Below are 13,380 nucleotides of genomic sequence, written 5' to 3'. Positions count from 1 at the left end.
TTATAGTGTATTCTAACATATTCTTTATATTGTGTATACTATAGATATTATCTCTAGTGTTGATATGTATATTTACTGTTCCTGTGCATTGCCTGGATAACCTGCTGCTGTAACACAAGAATTCCCAATTTGGGATCAATAAAGTACATCTATCTATCTATCTATCTATCTATCTATCATTCTAAGAATGAGCAAATAGTGTAGTTGTTTGAAATGAACAAATAAAATAACCAAAATTCAGATTATGTTTGACTAATATTCTGTGGTATATTTAATACTTAAAATTACATTTTAATTTCACAAAATACTCCTTACATACACTCCAACAGTTAATTTATTTGGGAAAACATTTAATGCTTTTATTTTGAAATAAAAGTTGCTAATTACCTGTTGTCTGTCTGCTACCTTTATACAGACCTGCACCTGTTAGCCCCTCCCTGTTTGTTTTTTTGTGGTAGAAAAACAGCATGGACATGCCTTATACATGATATGTAGGCAACACTACAGTCAACTGCCTTTATTAATAAATGTTATTTTTCACATTAAAATGTTCTTTTTGCTAAATTTGATACGACATTAACCTATTATTCTAGTTCCGGTGTCAACACCTGGATCAGAGCCTGGAAAAACATGACAGACAACTGATGACTGATAAAGAGAGTAACACATAATACAGTTTAGGAATGTTGTAGGAATGCATCATCGCCTAAGCAGCACACATCATGCACAATCACAAAATAATACAACTCTGGGAGGATCATTGCCATGTTTTCTGATCATCCTTCACATGACAGTGTAGTGTGTCTTTAGTGCCACCAGGTGGAGAAATGGTGCCATTAAATTAGTAGAAAACATCTTTTTTTTACCCATGAATGTGCATTTGCTGTGGTTTTATTATTTAGTTGAAAAGAAAACTTTATTTTCAGTGCTTTGACAATCTTTTTTTAGGGAATACAATAAACAAATAATGTCAGTTTTGGTCACAAATATGAGCAATATCAGCTTTCTGTCGGTGCTGAATTACACTTGAGAAAATAATTCTAATATCATTACAGAGCATAGGATTGCTTGTGTCAAAATACAATATATTTATATTACATATAAAATTATACATAAAATTACTTTTTAAATGAAAATACCCTTAATGGGAAGAATGATCACCCTCTTGTCAATTAGAGGGATAATATTAATTATGGGTTTCCAGCTATGATGTAAGGGATGACCTGCAGCCGTCACTAGTCCATGTTAGGTCGGACCTTTCTAGAAGAGGTCGGGACGCTGCCGCGTTGCTTGAGGCTCACCACTCGGAAGGCAATCAGATAGAAAATCTCACAGATGTTGAGCACCACGCACACGACGGACGCCCCCACCATGAAGTAGGTGAAAATGGTCTTCTCCGTGGGCCGCGCTATGTAGCAGTCCACCAAGTTAGGACAGGGCGAGACGTCGCATTGGACCTTCCTGGGCAGCTTGAAGCTGTCGTAGATGTAGTGGAGCAAGTAGAGAAAACTTATCTCAAAGATGGTCTTGATGAAGAGGCTCAGCAGGTAAGTCCACCACAGGCCGCCGTGCTTTTGGCCCGGGTTGTCGAACAGCCGAGTGTCCTCGCCGTGCTTGGCTTGGTACTTGCGTTCCCGCTCCTCCCGGTAGGCCACGTGCAGCACTACCATGAAGGAAGGGCAGGTGACGAAGATGAGCTGGAGAGCCCAGAGGCGAATGTGGGAGATGGGGAAGTAGTAATCGTAGCAGATGTTGGTGCATCCCGGCTGGCGGGTGTTGCAGTCGAACTGTCCCTGGTCGTCGCTCCAGACCCGCTCGGCGGCCACCACAAAGACCAACACCCGGAAGACGAAGACCACTGATAGCCAGATGCGTCCGAAGGCGGTGGAGTACTTGTTGACTCCACTAAGAAGACCCTGGAGGAATTTCCAATCCATGACTTCTTTTGACCTTTAGAAGTCTGTCTTTAAACGTTGCAGGAGGTAGATTTTAAAAACTGGAGAGCTAGAACACAACATAGAGACAAAGACAAAGAGTTAGGCAGTTACCTAGAGAAATAATTATAATTTTATAATACAAAAAAGTAGGGCTGTCGATCAATTCAAATATTTAATCGTGATTTCTCACAAATTATTCGCACATTTCTTATCTGATCAAAGTGTACCTTAAAGGGAGATTTGTCAAGTATTTAATACTCTTATCAACACGGGATTGGGCAAATATGCTTTCTTTATGCAAATGTATGTATACATTTATATTACACACAAATACTGTACCAATAGACCCCATTTTCATTCACATAATGAGGTCAGAGGTCAAGGGATCCCTTTGAAAATGGCCAAGCCAGTTTTTCCTCACCAAAATTTAGCGTATGTTTGGAGCGTTATTCAGCCTCCTTTGCGACATGCTAGTATGACATGGTGGATTCCTTAGAAAAAGTTGCTTTAATGCGTTAAAAAAAATGAATGGTGTTAAAACAAACGCATTATTTTCACTAAATATTCTGTAATTTGTTCCAAATATTTCACCGCATTCTCTTTTTCCGATCAGACCATTTCTTTTGACAGCTAAAGCTGAATATCCTCTCATAAATCTCACACTTAAAAAGCCATTTTCACTTACTTACAAATGTTGGCAATTTGAAGAAAGATACCTTTAATAATTGATGAAACACTTGTTCAACACATAAAACCTTTCCACAGCGCAGAGGAACTCTTGGCTTCAGCCTTGTAAACTTTTCAGAGAGTTTAAGCTGAAGTTTGTTAAATGTTCTCTCATCCTGCCTCTAAATGTAGCAGTCCAGTTCTGCCTTTAAATGTTATGTTCTTAGCTTTTCAGTGAGTCTTTGACCTGAATATGACTCAGACTGACCCAAAATTTACAATCATGACAAAAACGTCTCAGCTTACCATAAGAAAACAGGTCTTCCACTCAGTCCATCTTGTCCAGAGTATGGGAACGCGTTCAGCAGGCAACCTCTCTCCTACAGTGGGTCTCTGATATTGACTGGCCACAAGAATCCACTCTTGGCCATAATCAGGAGGTGTGGCCACTTTGGGCATCCACCCAGAATTTACCTTTAAACCACCAACTGCTCTGGAACAACTCACCTACTGAGATTAGGTCTGCTAAATCCATTACTACTTTTAAATCTGTTCTCAAAACTTTGTGTTTCTAAAAAAGCTTTTATCTCTGTGTGAATTTATTGCATTGCAATTTTATTATTATTGTCTTATTGTATTTTTTTTTTCTTGCTATGAAGCACTTTGTTATGTTAAGAAAAGTGCTATACATATAAAGTTTATTATTATTATTATTATAACTACTTCCTGTCAGTATCAATTTATCTGAGAAATAGCTAACCCAAGAGCTCCAAGAACAATGACTGTTACTCACTTTTACTATGGCAATTGTACTGTAACGGGGTATCCTTACTTTGAATTGGTAAATACAGAAAAAAACAGTCCAAGAAAACAACAAAAGACATAACAAGTGGTTCTACGAACAAGGAATTTGGTTGAAGTGTGACTTTAACAAAGGTGATACTGTAATGTGAATAACAAGAAGGTGTGTTTGTCTACTCTGATCACCATGTTTCCTAACAGGTGACTTGGTATCAGCTCCATTAGGCAGCCGTGATGTGGAGATATGCCCCCTTTGTAGCCTCTGATTAATCAGGATTAAACAGGGCCACCACCTAACATTTGTTTGTGCAAGCACTCTGGAACCACTCTGGCACTAAAACACACCTGAGATATGGAGCGCCAATATCGCAAAATCAGATATAACGTGCCTTTGCTTGTTCATTCTCTCTGGTAATGTGACTGTGCTACAGTCACTGCCTCATTAGTAAACTCAGTTTTAATCTACTCTCGGTCTGCTGCTCTGAAGGAATGCAGGATGTGGTTAATTATCATCCAGGTGCGACTTGTAAAGTATAGGAGTGGTGATTTTATCGACTTTTGTCAATAATGTTACTCCCATCATCAGTAACGTTTTGGAACGTCACGTTCTAGTTTTTCCTGATTACTTTTGAACCACCATCTAGACCTCTATTGGTTCAATTTCCTCTATAATACCGCACCCATTTGTGTCCGCCCTCGCATGTTGGAGGTTCATTAAAAATGTCTTTGCTGGACACACATTTGACAAAGCTCTCCTTCAAAAAACTACCTGTAAGCAGATTAATACGTACGATTTCCATAACTTTTCGTACAGTGATAAAAGAGAAATATGTGGCAAAGCAAAGTTCACAGGATGGTTGTTTATTCTAGAAAATATTATCTTCATTTCTTGTTCAAGTTCATGACATTATATGAGCTCATACAAAAGTATTTGCCATTTTCTGTTAAAGTACACACACTGCAGCTCTCACATTTTACAATAAGTACATTTTATTTGTTGCCATACAGATAACAAAATAATCTCATGTAACAAATAATCATATAAATAGTCAAAGTACAGTAAATCACCTTTAGTGTATATCAGTTATTTTTTGGGGCTGTCAATCGTTCAAAATATTTTATCGTGCTTAATCACAAATTAATCGCACATTTTTGTATCTGTTCAAAATGTACCTTAAAGAGAGATTTGTCAAGTATTTAATAGTCTTATCAACATGGGAGTGGGCAAATATGCTGCTTTATGCAAATGTATGTATATATTTATTATTGGAAATCAATTAACAACACAAAACAATGACAAATATTGTCCAGAAACCCTCACAGGTACTGCATTTAGCATAAAACATATGCTCAAATCATAACATGGCAAACTGCAGCCCAACAGGCAACACCAGTTGTCAGTGTGTCAGTGTGCTGACTTGACTATGACTTGCCCCAAAAAACTGCATGTGATCATCATAAAGTGGGCATGTCTGTAAAGGGGAGACTTGTGGGTATCCATAAAACCCATTTTCATTCACATATTTTGAGGTCAGAGGTCAAGGAACCCCTTTAAAAATGGCTTTGCCAGTTTTTCCTTGACAAAATTTAGCGAAGGTTTGGAGCGTTATTATCGCGTTAACTTTGACAGCCCTAGTTATTTTAGATGAACTGCCTTTAAAAAGCTAACAATATTATGGGACAAAAACATTACATCATTTTGATGTAAAAAAAAATAAAAATAAAATGAAGACATGACCTTTGTAAACAACATTACCAACATTTTGCAGATAAATGTGTCCAACAGTACAATTCTCACAAGTCAAACTCATAAACATGATACACGTCTCTCAGGAGACGACTATGCTGTACGCTGGGGCCGAACTCTCTTTGCTCGCTTCTCCGTTGTCAGCTATCTTGGCCTTCTCCGGGACCGGCTCCTTGAATGCCGAGTTCTCCTTCCCAGTCAGAGGAGTTCTGATCATCATGAAGGAGTTTTCCCTGGCTGAGCGAGGTCCTCCTCCTCCTCCGCAGCACTCCCAGAACCTCTTCCCACACAGGTAGAAGACCTCGCAAAGAGTGAGGAAGATGCACACAAAGCTGGTCACCACCATGAAGATGGTGAATATCTTCTTCTCTGTGGGCCTGGTCACAAATGAGACAGATAGTGAAAGATTAATATTTTATTGATTCCTTTAGAGAACTTTTCAAGTAGAGGTCAAAGGCCAAGTTCAGATCTTTAGAAGCTCGGCGCTATCCTTACCTGGCGATGTAGCAGTCCACCACATTGGGACACGGCTCTATGTTGCATTTCACCAACGGAGGGAAGAACGTGGCCTCGTAGATGTAGAACAGCAGGAAGACAAACACGCCGTCCACCGATATCTTAAACAGCAGGCTTAAGAAGTAGGTCCACCACAGACCCCCTCGCTTCTTCCCCGTGTGATCGTACAGCGGGGCGCAGTCTTCTCCGTACTTCAGTCGGTGTTTGCGCTCGCGTTCTTCTCGGTAGGAGACATGGAGCGTCACAAGAAAGGACGGGCAGGTGACGAAGATCAGCTGGAGAGCCCAGAGTCGGGTGTAGGCGATGGGGTAGTAGTGGTCGTAGCAGACGTTGTGACAACCGGGCTGCCGGGTGTTGCAGTCAAAGTCCTTCTGCTCGTCACCCCAGACCTTCTCGCAGGCCACCAGGAAGACCATGAGCCTGAAGATGAAGACGATGGCGAGCCAGATGCGACCGAACGCAGTGGAGTATTTGTTCACCCCGCTAAGGAGCCCCTCGAGGAAGGCCCAATTCATGGTGTTGTTTCAGATGTTAGGCTGAAGGAAAAGGAAGCACCAAATACAGCGAAATGGGTGCAAACACTCCACTGAGTGCTCAAATACAAATGGCTTGAACTGAGCACGTCAGGCACAAAGGCTCTTTAATATAGCACTTATTACTTACTGCCTTCTTGGCACAGGTTGAAGGGGAGGGAGGAATATCGAACAAAGCAAACATAGACTCATTCTTCTGCTGCAGCCACTAGTGGACCTGGTTTTAGCAAACACCTTGAGAGAGATAGAGAGAGGCAGGGACATTGCTAGATACTAATTCACACATGAGTATACGCACATGAGAAGGAGTACACTTACAAGTATACTACTCGTACACTGATATTAGTATAAAACATAAAGTACACTTGGGAAATATACTTGAAGTATACTACTTTTTCATAAGGGTTCCATCACTTCGGGTGTTTTTAATTAAAGGTCCCATATCGTGCTCATTTTCAGGATCATACTTGTAATTTATGTTCCTACTAGAACATGTTTAAATGCTGTAATGTTAAAAAAAAAACACTTTATTTTCCTCATACTGTCTGCCTGAATATACCTGTATTTACCCTCTGTCTGACACGCTCCGGTTTAGTATATTTCAACGTAATTGCGTTGCTACAGTAGGCAACAGTTTGGGTCCATGTTTACTTCCTGTCAGCTGACGTCATTCACATACACTGCAACAGGAAATAAACTTGGACACATTTAGATTGTTTACGATTAAAACCGTGTAATGGTCTAAATATTGTATATTTGTGACATCATAAATAGACAGAAATCCTGACGGCTTGTTTCAAACGCACAATTTCTGAATACGGGCTGTGTGTATTTCTCCGTATATTAAGTGTTTTGATAGTTTAACAGTATTTATAAAGCACTTAAACCTGCTTTATAATATAACAGACATGAAAATATCACTTTTTACAATATGGGACCTTTAACACTTTTTCAGCCCACTTTCTAAATGTTTACAACTCGGCAGGCGGTGCTCAAAGTAATAACCCATATTGCAGAGCGTTGTGACATTAAAACAGTTATGACCGAGGAATAAGCCTTTGTTACAGCGGGCATTCAAAGTTGTCATAGTAGGAAATCAATGACTTTAAGGATGTCTCCACTCTTTTCAAGAGTTGCAGTAAGTGATGAAAGTACGACAGTGAGCCAGTGTGCACAATATCAGGACCCTGAAACTGACATCATTCATTTAATTTAATTTAGTCCTGTGCTTTCCTTACAGTGACAGATAAAATGTCGTCTCTGAAAAAGCCTTTTTTTTTACCCATCATGTAACGGAAAAGTAAACAAAACATGGAAGAAATCAGCAAAGTGACATTTATCTTTTTTGTTTTTATGATGACATGATAGTGACTTATAGATATATTGATTTGGTCCAACTGTACTGTGTTTAACAACAAACTACACACACAGTCTGAAATATCAGCCTCATAGTTTAGTGTCCACACAGCGTCTCTGTCCAGGTGACGTGACATGATTTCACAAAGTGCTGTCCCACTCCTCCAACAAATTGAAATTGAAATTTATTTCCAACAATTTGGGATAAAAGAAAACAATCACCAACAACAAAAAGAAGAAAATAAAACAGTGCTGGCATGAAAAGATAATCCTCTACTTGAGTGAATGTACATAATTGATATGTGTGAAACATATGATAATATAACACTCACAGGGGCCATTTTTCTGCATTGAGTGCTTTTACTTTTAATATCTTAAGTACATTTTGCTAATGTTTTACTTGAATACATACAGATATTCATATACTTGAATGATAACAGATGGACGTTCTATCAGAACAGAGAGTTTTATAAAATCCCAGTGTTCTGATTCATTTCACATTATCCTCCACAGTGAGCAGACAGAGAACAGAGTATCTGTACTAAACTGTCCTACGTTCAGCGTTTGATCACAAGAGAAAAACACGGTGTGCTTTGTGTGCGGCAGAATCTGTGAGTTTAATCAATATGAGCAGGTGGTCTGTCCTGCTTTACACAGAAACAAGATGAAAACTTGTCATTATATATGAACAAATTACGTCACGTATAACTTGTAACGATGTAAGGCACATTTAAATTTAAAAGAGCATGAGTTTTATAAAAGTTACTTCTTTTTTAAAGCTGCAGTGAGTAGAAATGGAGCAAATATTTTTATACATGACAAATAGCCTACAATCTAGCATTAAATATTACAATTACAAAGAAAGTTCGGACTTTCTACAACACGTGGTGAGGCTTTAATCATATTTGCTCCATTTCTACCATCTGCTGCTTTAAGTAAGAAGTAACTTTTATAAAACTCATGAAGAAAAGTGGCCTTCAAGAATTTAATTATAAGTATCATTATTATTATTTTATTTTAGTTATTATTATTAGTATTATTATTATTATTATTAATAATATATATATATATTTTTTAATTTATTTTTATTTTTTTCCTGCCAATCTACTGCTCCACACTCCAGTCCAGTAGGTGGTGGTAATGCACCCATAAGCTGGCTTACCAACCACTAATAAACACCGAAGAAGAACAAGAAGAAGAAGAAGAAGAAGAAGAAAGTGGCCTTCACGCAATTAGTTTCCCACTAACAGAGTGAATCAAGGAGTGACAGCTCAGTTAGGATACTATAGCTAGAAACCTGACGTGTTTAGACGACACTTTTTACAAACTAATTATTGTGAAGCTGGAGAGTGTGCTGGAGACTATTGATTGACGCTGATTTGTGAAAAGACGGATTGAGAAACAACCAGTGGCCAAACTAATTAGCTGGCTCAGCTAATCAGCTGGCACCAACAAGACGCCATGAGGAGACGAAGACGACATTAAAATATCGCTTGACTTTCGGACTTCTGCTGTCAGATTACAGACTTAGTCGAAGTAAAGTAAATCAGCCTTGAGGCTACAAAGCGCCGAGAGGGAAAAAAGGCATGAAGAACAACAGGCTTCCTGATCAGAGGAAGATTCAATCATGGAAGTCTTCATTAAAGTGAACAGAACAGCTGAAGATGCTGAGGTGCTGCTCATCAGAGACATGGAGGAACTGGACAAATACCAGTGAGCTCTAAAGAACAACGAAACAAGGTCATGATTAAATGAATGCATTTCTTACAACCATGCTAAGTTATAGATAATGGAGATAATGATGAACCACAATCCACAAGGATGACAGAATATGATAAACTGGGTTTGATTGTTTTTAATATAGCCTACTGACCAGTGGCGGCCGGCCAATAGAGGGCGCTAGGGCGCCTCCCCCCTGAGCCAGACAGCCACACACAAAAAAAAACTCTGTCTGTCTGACTCCCCTCTGCCTGTCTGACTCACCTCTGCCTGTCTGACTCCCCTCTGCCTGTCTGACTCAGCCTGTTTGCTTGTAATCCCCTGCGGTTGGATTCTCAATATTGCGGCTATTGTGACATCAGCAGCAAATTAACACGACTCCTATATGGAGCCTTTATGGTAAAATAAAGCAGATATCTGAAAGTACAAACAGGGACGCAGGAGAGAAACTACACCTCAAACCACAGAGATTCAGTTAGAAGCTACAAAAGTAGTGAGAGCTGAACAACCAGAGATTTTTAAAAGTGTCTCCCTGGTCTCCAGCACAGAGTTGAGTCTCGCAACACACCCTTGTTTGAGGGGGAGAAGGGGGGGTTGTCACGGGTTGGCTCAGGCCGGCAAGACGTCACCGTCTTTCCAGACAGCTCTCAACCTCTCAGAGTCCAGACCAGCTCAGGTCACCCTCACCTGCTCCAACTGCATTTACAATCACTGAGAGATCAGTGAGGAGAACACAGAGACACTGAAGAACCAGACATAAACCTAAACCCAAACCCAAACCCAGGATAAAGAGGTTCGGTGAATGTGGTGTTGAAGGTGTGGAGGTGGATCAGTGTGTCAGAGGAGACGCTGTAGAAGGACAGAGTGCCAGCAGGACAGTCTACATACACTGCTACTCTACCGGAGGGGGAGGAGAAGGGGATGATGGGTGTTTCCCTGTTATTGTGCCAGGCAGAGTAATGACGAGCACCAAAGCACCTCAGACTCCAGGACTGATCATTCCTTCCAAACACAGCGTCTTCTTTGTATCCTCTCCTGCTGATTCTTCTGTAACTCACTGATATAGAAACCTTTCCTCTCCACTCGACCTCCCAGTAACAGCGACCAGTCAGACCAGTTCTACACAGCAGCTGATAATTCCTGTCAAATCTGTCTGGATGATCAGGATATGACTGATAGTCCGCACATGTCACCTTCCTGTTGTTGTCAGACAGTTTGAGCTTTCTGTTCACTGTGTTTGTGTCGAGTGTGAGTTCACAGTAATCTGATGGAGAGAACAAGACACAATACAGCTGCAGTTATTAATCTATCGTCTCTGATGATGACATCACAGATTTGAATGAGTGATGTCACAGTTTGAAGATGGTTGACGCTTTGTTTTCACGAATCAAATGAAAAACACACTTACACTTCCTCAGACCGGGTGTCAACCATCGGACTCCAGCAGGCTCCAACCTGAAAGGAGGAGGGGGGTCAGAGCAGCACTTCCTCTCTCAGCATGGAAACATGGATATCACATCGCTGCCATATGCACAGCTTTGTTATCCTCTACAAATGTACTTACATGTTCACATGGAGCACTTCTTATAAACAAGGCTAAAGTGAGCACGGCAAAAATAAATATGCATTCTGGGTTTGTCACACCACAGAGAAATGTGTTACTAACCACCCAGTCAAATTTGAATGATTAAGAAAATTGCTAAGTATATAAAATTAGCTTTCAAAATCATGGAAAAATAAGCAGTATTCTCTGCTCTGAGACGCTGGGGGCGTGTCGCTGAAGACGCTGAAACCTGAAACCTGAAACCTGAAACCTCTCTTATTACATCCATGGCTGAAACCACACCCACAAGCGGGGAAGGTGCAGCCTGTCAGGATTCCTCAGTAGCGGCGAGCGAACAGGGAAGAGCCCAGCGCCAAATCACTGTCCGACGGGTGGATTGGGGAAATGTGGCTTGAGTCCTTCTGATCGAGGATCAGCCTGTGGACAGTGTGAGGCCGCTAACGGCCCCCGTTGCACAGTCTGCCCGGGGGATTCAACTCGGCGGGTTAGGGACGGCCGCTCGTGTCGGAGGATCCCCTCGCGGGACCTCTCCCCTGGCTGGCCCCTGCCTGCCGCATTTCATCCGAGGCGTTCGCCGCCGGGGCCGTGGACAAAGTGCTTGCTTTTGTGGTCCTGGTAGTCTCAAAGACATTCGTGGCCCTGGTACTCCATACTCTGACACTTTGTCATTTTTATTATATTTTTTAAAGACTATTCATTTTTTACAAGTTTATAGAAAAAAAATATATACATAGCACATGGGATGGATTACAATCATAAAAATGCAATACAAAACAGTAATGAAAATGCCTATTGCAGGGCTTGAACCCACCATCCTGTTAACATGAGTCACATGCTCTACCGACTGAGCTAGCCAACAAAACCTCTAAAGACATTCTGGATTTCTATTTTGGATTTTAAAAACCAGGTTTGTGAAGACGGGTGGGGTTATATTAAGGATGGCTCCAGTGCGTCATCGAGCCATGATTTCAGCCCCGCCTAAAAAATCCTGAACACAAAACTAGCGATAAACAGCTTAACGGTTTAACTCCACAATCCAGTACTACAATGTTCACAGCCTTTTCACATGTTTTCAGTAATTATTTTCAAACATTTATAATGTGTTTAGAAACAAATCTCTGAATTTCATTTACACGGCTTTTAAATTGTTTACGAGATCTGCTCCGGAAACGAAAGTGTGATACGCGAACGGACGGACGGACGGACAGACACGCGGAGCGCTATATACCCCCGACTACATTGTCACGGGGGTATAATCAGATGACTACAGCTCAGTATGTTCACTTATTAATGATATATTATTATCAATATTATATTGACAATCATCAGAAATTTCAGACTCAGTTTCCTCTACGGGTCAGTCCGTGAATCAAATGTTTAAACTTGCGTCAATTGATTTCTTTGTCCACTTGAGTTTCAGTGAAAACGAGCTGTAAACACAACATCTGACATACTTTCAGCCTGTAAAGTAGTTGTGTCCAACATGATATGAACCAGCTGCTTCCACATCCATTTACAGTGTACCTGAACAGGTAGTGTACAGTGTACCTGAACAGGTAGTGTACAGTGTACCTGAACAGGTAGTGCACGGTTTACCTGAACAGGTAGTGTACGGTTTACCTGAACAGGTGGTGTACAGTATACCTGAACAGGTGGTGTACAGTGTACCTGAACAGGTGGTGTACAGTATACCTGAACAGGTAGTGTACGGTGTACCTGAACATGTGGTGTATGGTGTACCTGAGCAGGTGGTGTACAGTGTACCTGATCAGGTGGTATACAGTGTACTTGAACAGGTGGTGTACAGTGTACCTGAGCAGGTGGTGTACAGTGTACCTGAGCAGGTGGTGTACGGTGTACTGTACTACTATACTGCAGCAGGCCTCTTCATACCTGAGAGTGTCCAGTCTCCAGTGTGGATCCTCCAATCCAGAAGACAGCAGCTTCTCTCCGGAGTCTCTTGGATGGTTGTAGCTCAGGTCCAGCTCTCTCAGATGGGAGGGGTTGGAGCTCAGAGCTGAGGCCAGAGAAGAACAGCCTTCCTCTGTGATCAGACAGCCTGACAGCCTGCAAACACACATAACACACATCACATATTTCTCTTGTCACAACCAAACACCCACTGATGTCCATCAACATTCTGACAACATTACTGGTAGCTCTGATTCCTCTCGGATATTTGAATTCACAATAGAGAGAAAAAAAACCAACATAAAATGTGCTCATGGGAAGAGATTGAAACTAAATAAATTCAACTGGTTTGAAACCATATTATCAGAGACAGATGCAGGTTACGAGTTTATCCGTTAATGTAAATCAGGATTAATGGGACATGTTGATGAATCCTGACCTGAGAGTTTCCAGAGTACAGTGTAGACTCTCCATTCCAGCAGACAACCACTTCACTCCTGAATCCTGCAGGTTGTTGTTACTCAGGTCCAGCTCTCTCAGACTAGAGGACTGGGAGCTGAGAACTGAGGACAGAGCCTCACAGCTTCTCTCTGAGAGGTTACAGCCACTCAGTCTGAAGAGACAGTAATG

The 13,380-nt window shown here is 41.0% G+C and overlaps 3 protein-coding genes across 11 annotated transcripts in view; all 3 read right to left on the bottom strand.

The window, feature by feature from the left end:
* Positions 1–444: 444 nt before the first annotated feature.
* On the bottom strand, positions 445–3,023 carry LOC119503415 (gap junction beta-3 protein-like). Its single transcript, XM_037795208.1, has 2 exons — positions 2,910–3,023; positions 445–2,004 (listed from the first exon to the last, which is right to left on the bottom strand). The coding sequence occupies exon 2, from the start codon at positions 1,935–1,937 to the stop codon at positions 1,236–1,238; it is 702 nt and encodes a 233-aa protein (XP_037651136.1). The 5' UTR covers positions 1,938–2,004; positions 2,910–3,023; the 3' UTR covers positions 445–1,235.
* Positions 3,024–4,940: 1,917 nt separating this feature from the next.
* On the bottom strand, positions 4,941–6,468 carry LOC119502774 (gap junction beta-4 protein-like). The gene is made up of 3 exons (XM_037793968.1): positions 6,245–6,468; positions 5,647–6,194; positions 4,941–5,528 (listed from the first exon to the last, which is right to left on the bottom strand). Exons 2-3 carry the CDS (start codon positions 6,180–6,182, stop codon positions 5,234–5,236), a joined length of 831 nt encoding a protein of 276 aa, XP_037649896.1. The 5' UTR covers positions 6,183–6,194; positions 6,245–6,468; the 3' UTR covers positions 4,941–5,233.
* Positions 6,469–8,717: 2,249 nt separating this feature from the next.
* The window catches only part of LOC119503191 (NACHT, LRR and PYD domains-containing protein 3-like), a 179,776-nt gene continuing 175,113 nt past the window's right edge, over positions 8,718–13,380 (bottom strand). For 5 of the 9 annotated variants that reach the window (XM_037794795.1, XM_037794791.1, XM_037794797.1 and 2 more), the window contains 5 exons: positions 13,190–13,363; positions 12,733–12,906; positions 10,684–10,730; positions 9,540–10,539; positions 8,719–9,501 (listed from right to left, as the gene is read on the bottom strand). In XM_037794795.1, coding sequence (XP_037650723.1) covers positions 9,995–10,539; positions 10,684–10,730; positions 12,733–12,906; positions 13,190–13,363 — 940 coding nt within the window. In that variant the 3' untranslated portion in view covers positions 8,719–9,501; positions 9,540–9,994. Of the gene's footprint in view, positions 9,502–9,539; positions 10,540–10,683; positions 10,731–12,732; positions 12,907–13,189; positions 13,364–13,380 lie in introns of all 9 variants that reach the window. The other 4 variants (XM_037794789.1, XM_037794798.1, XM_037794799.1 and 1 more) reach the window with 2 other exon arrangements.

The sequence above is a fragment of the Sebastes umbrosus genome, chromosome 15 (assembly GCF_015220745.1).
Source record: "Sebastes umbrosus isolate fSebUmb1 chromosome 15, fSebUmb1.pri, whole genome shotgun sequence".
Lineage (NCBI taxonomy): Eukaryota > Metazoa > Chordata > Actinopteri > Perciformes > Sebastidae > Sebastes > Sebastes umbrosus.
This window is presented reverse-complemented; position numbering and strand designations above follow the sequence as displayed.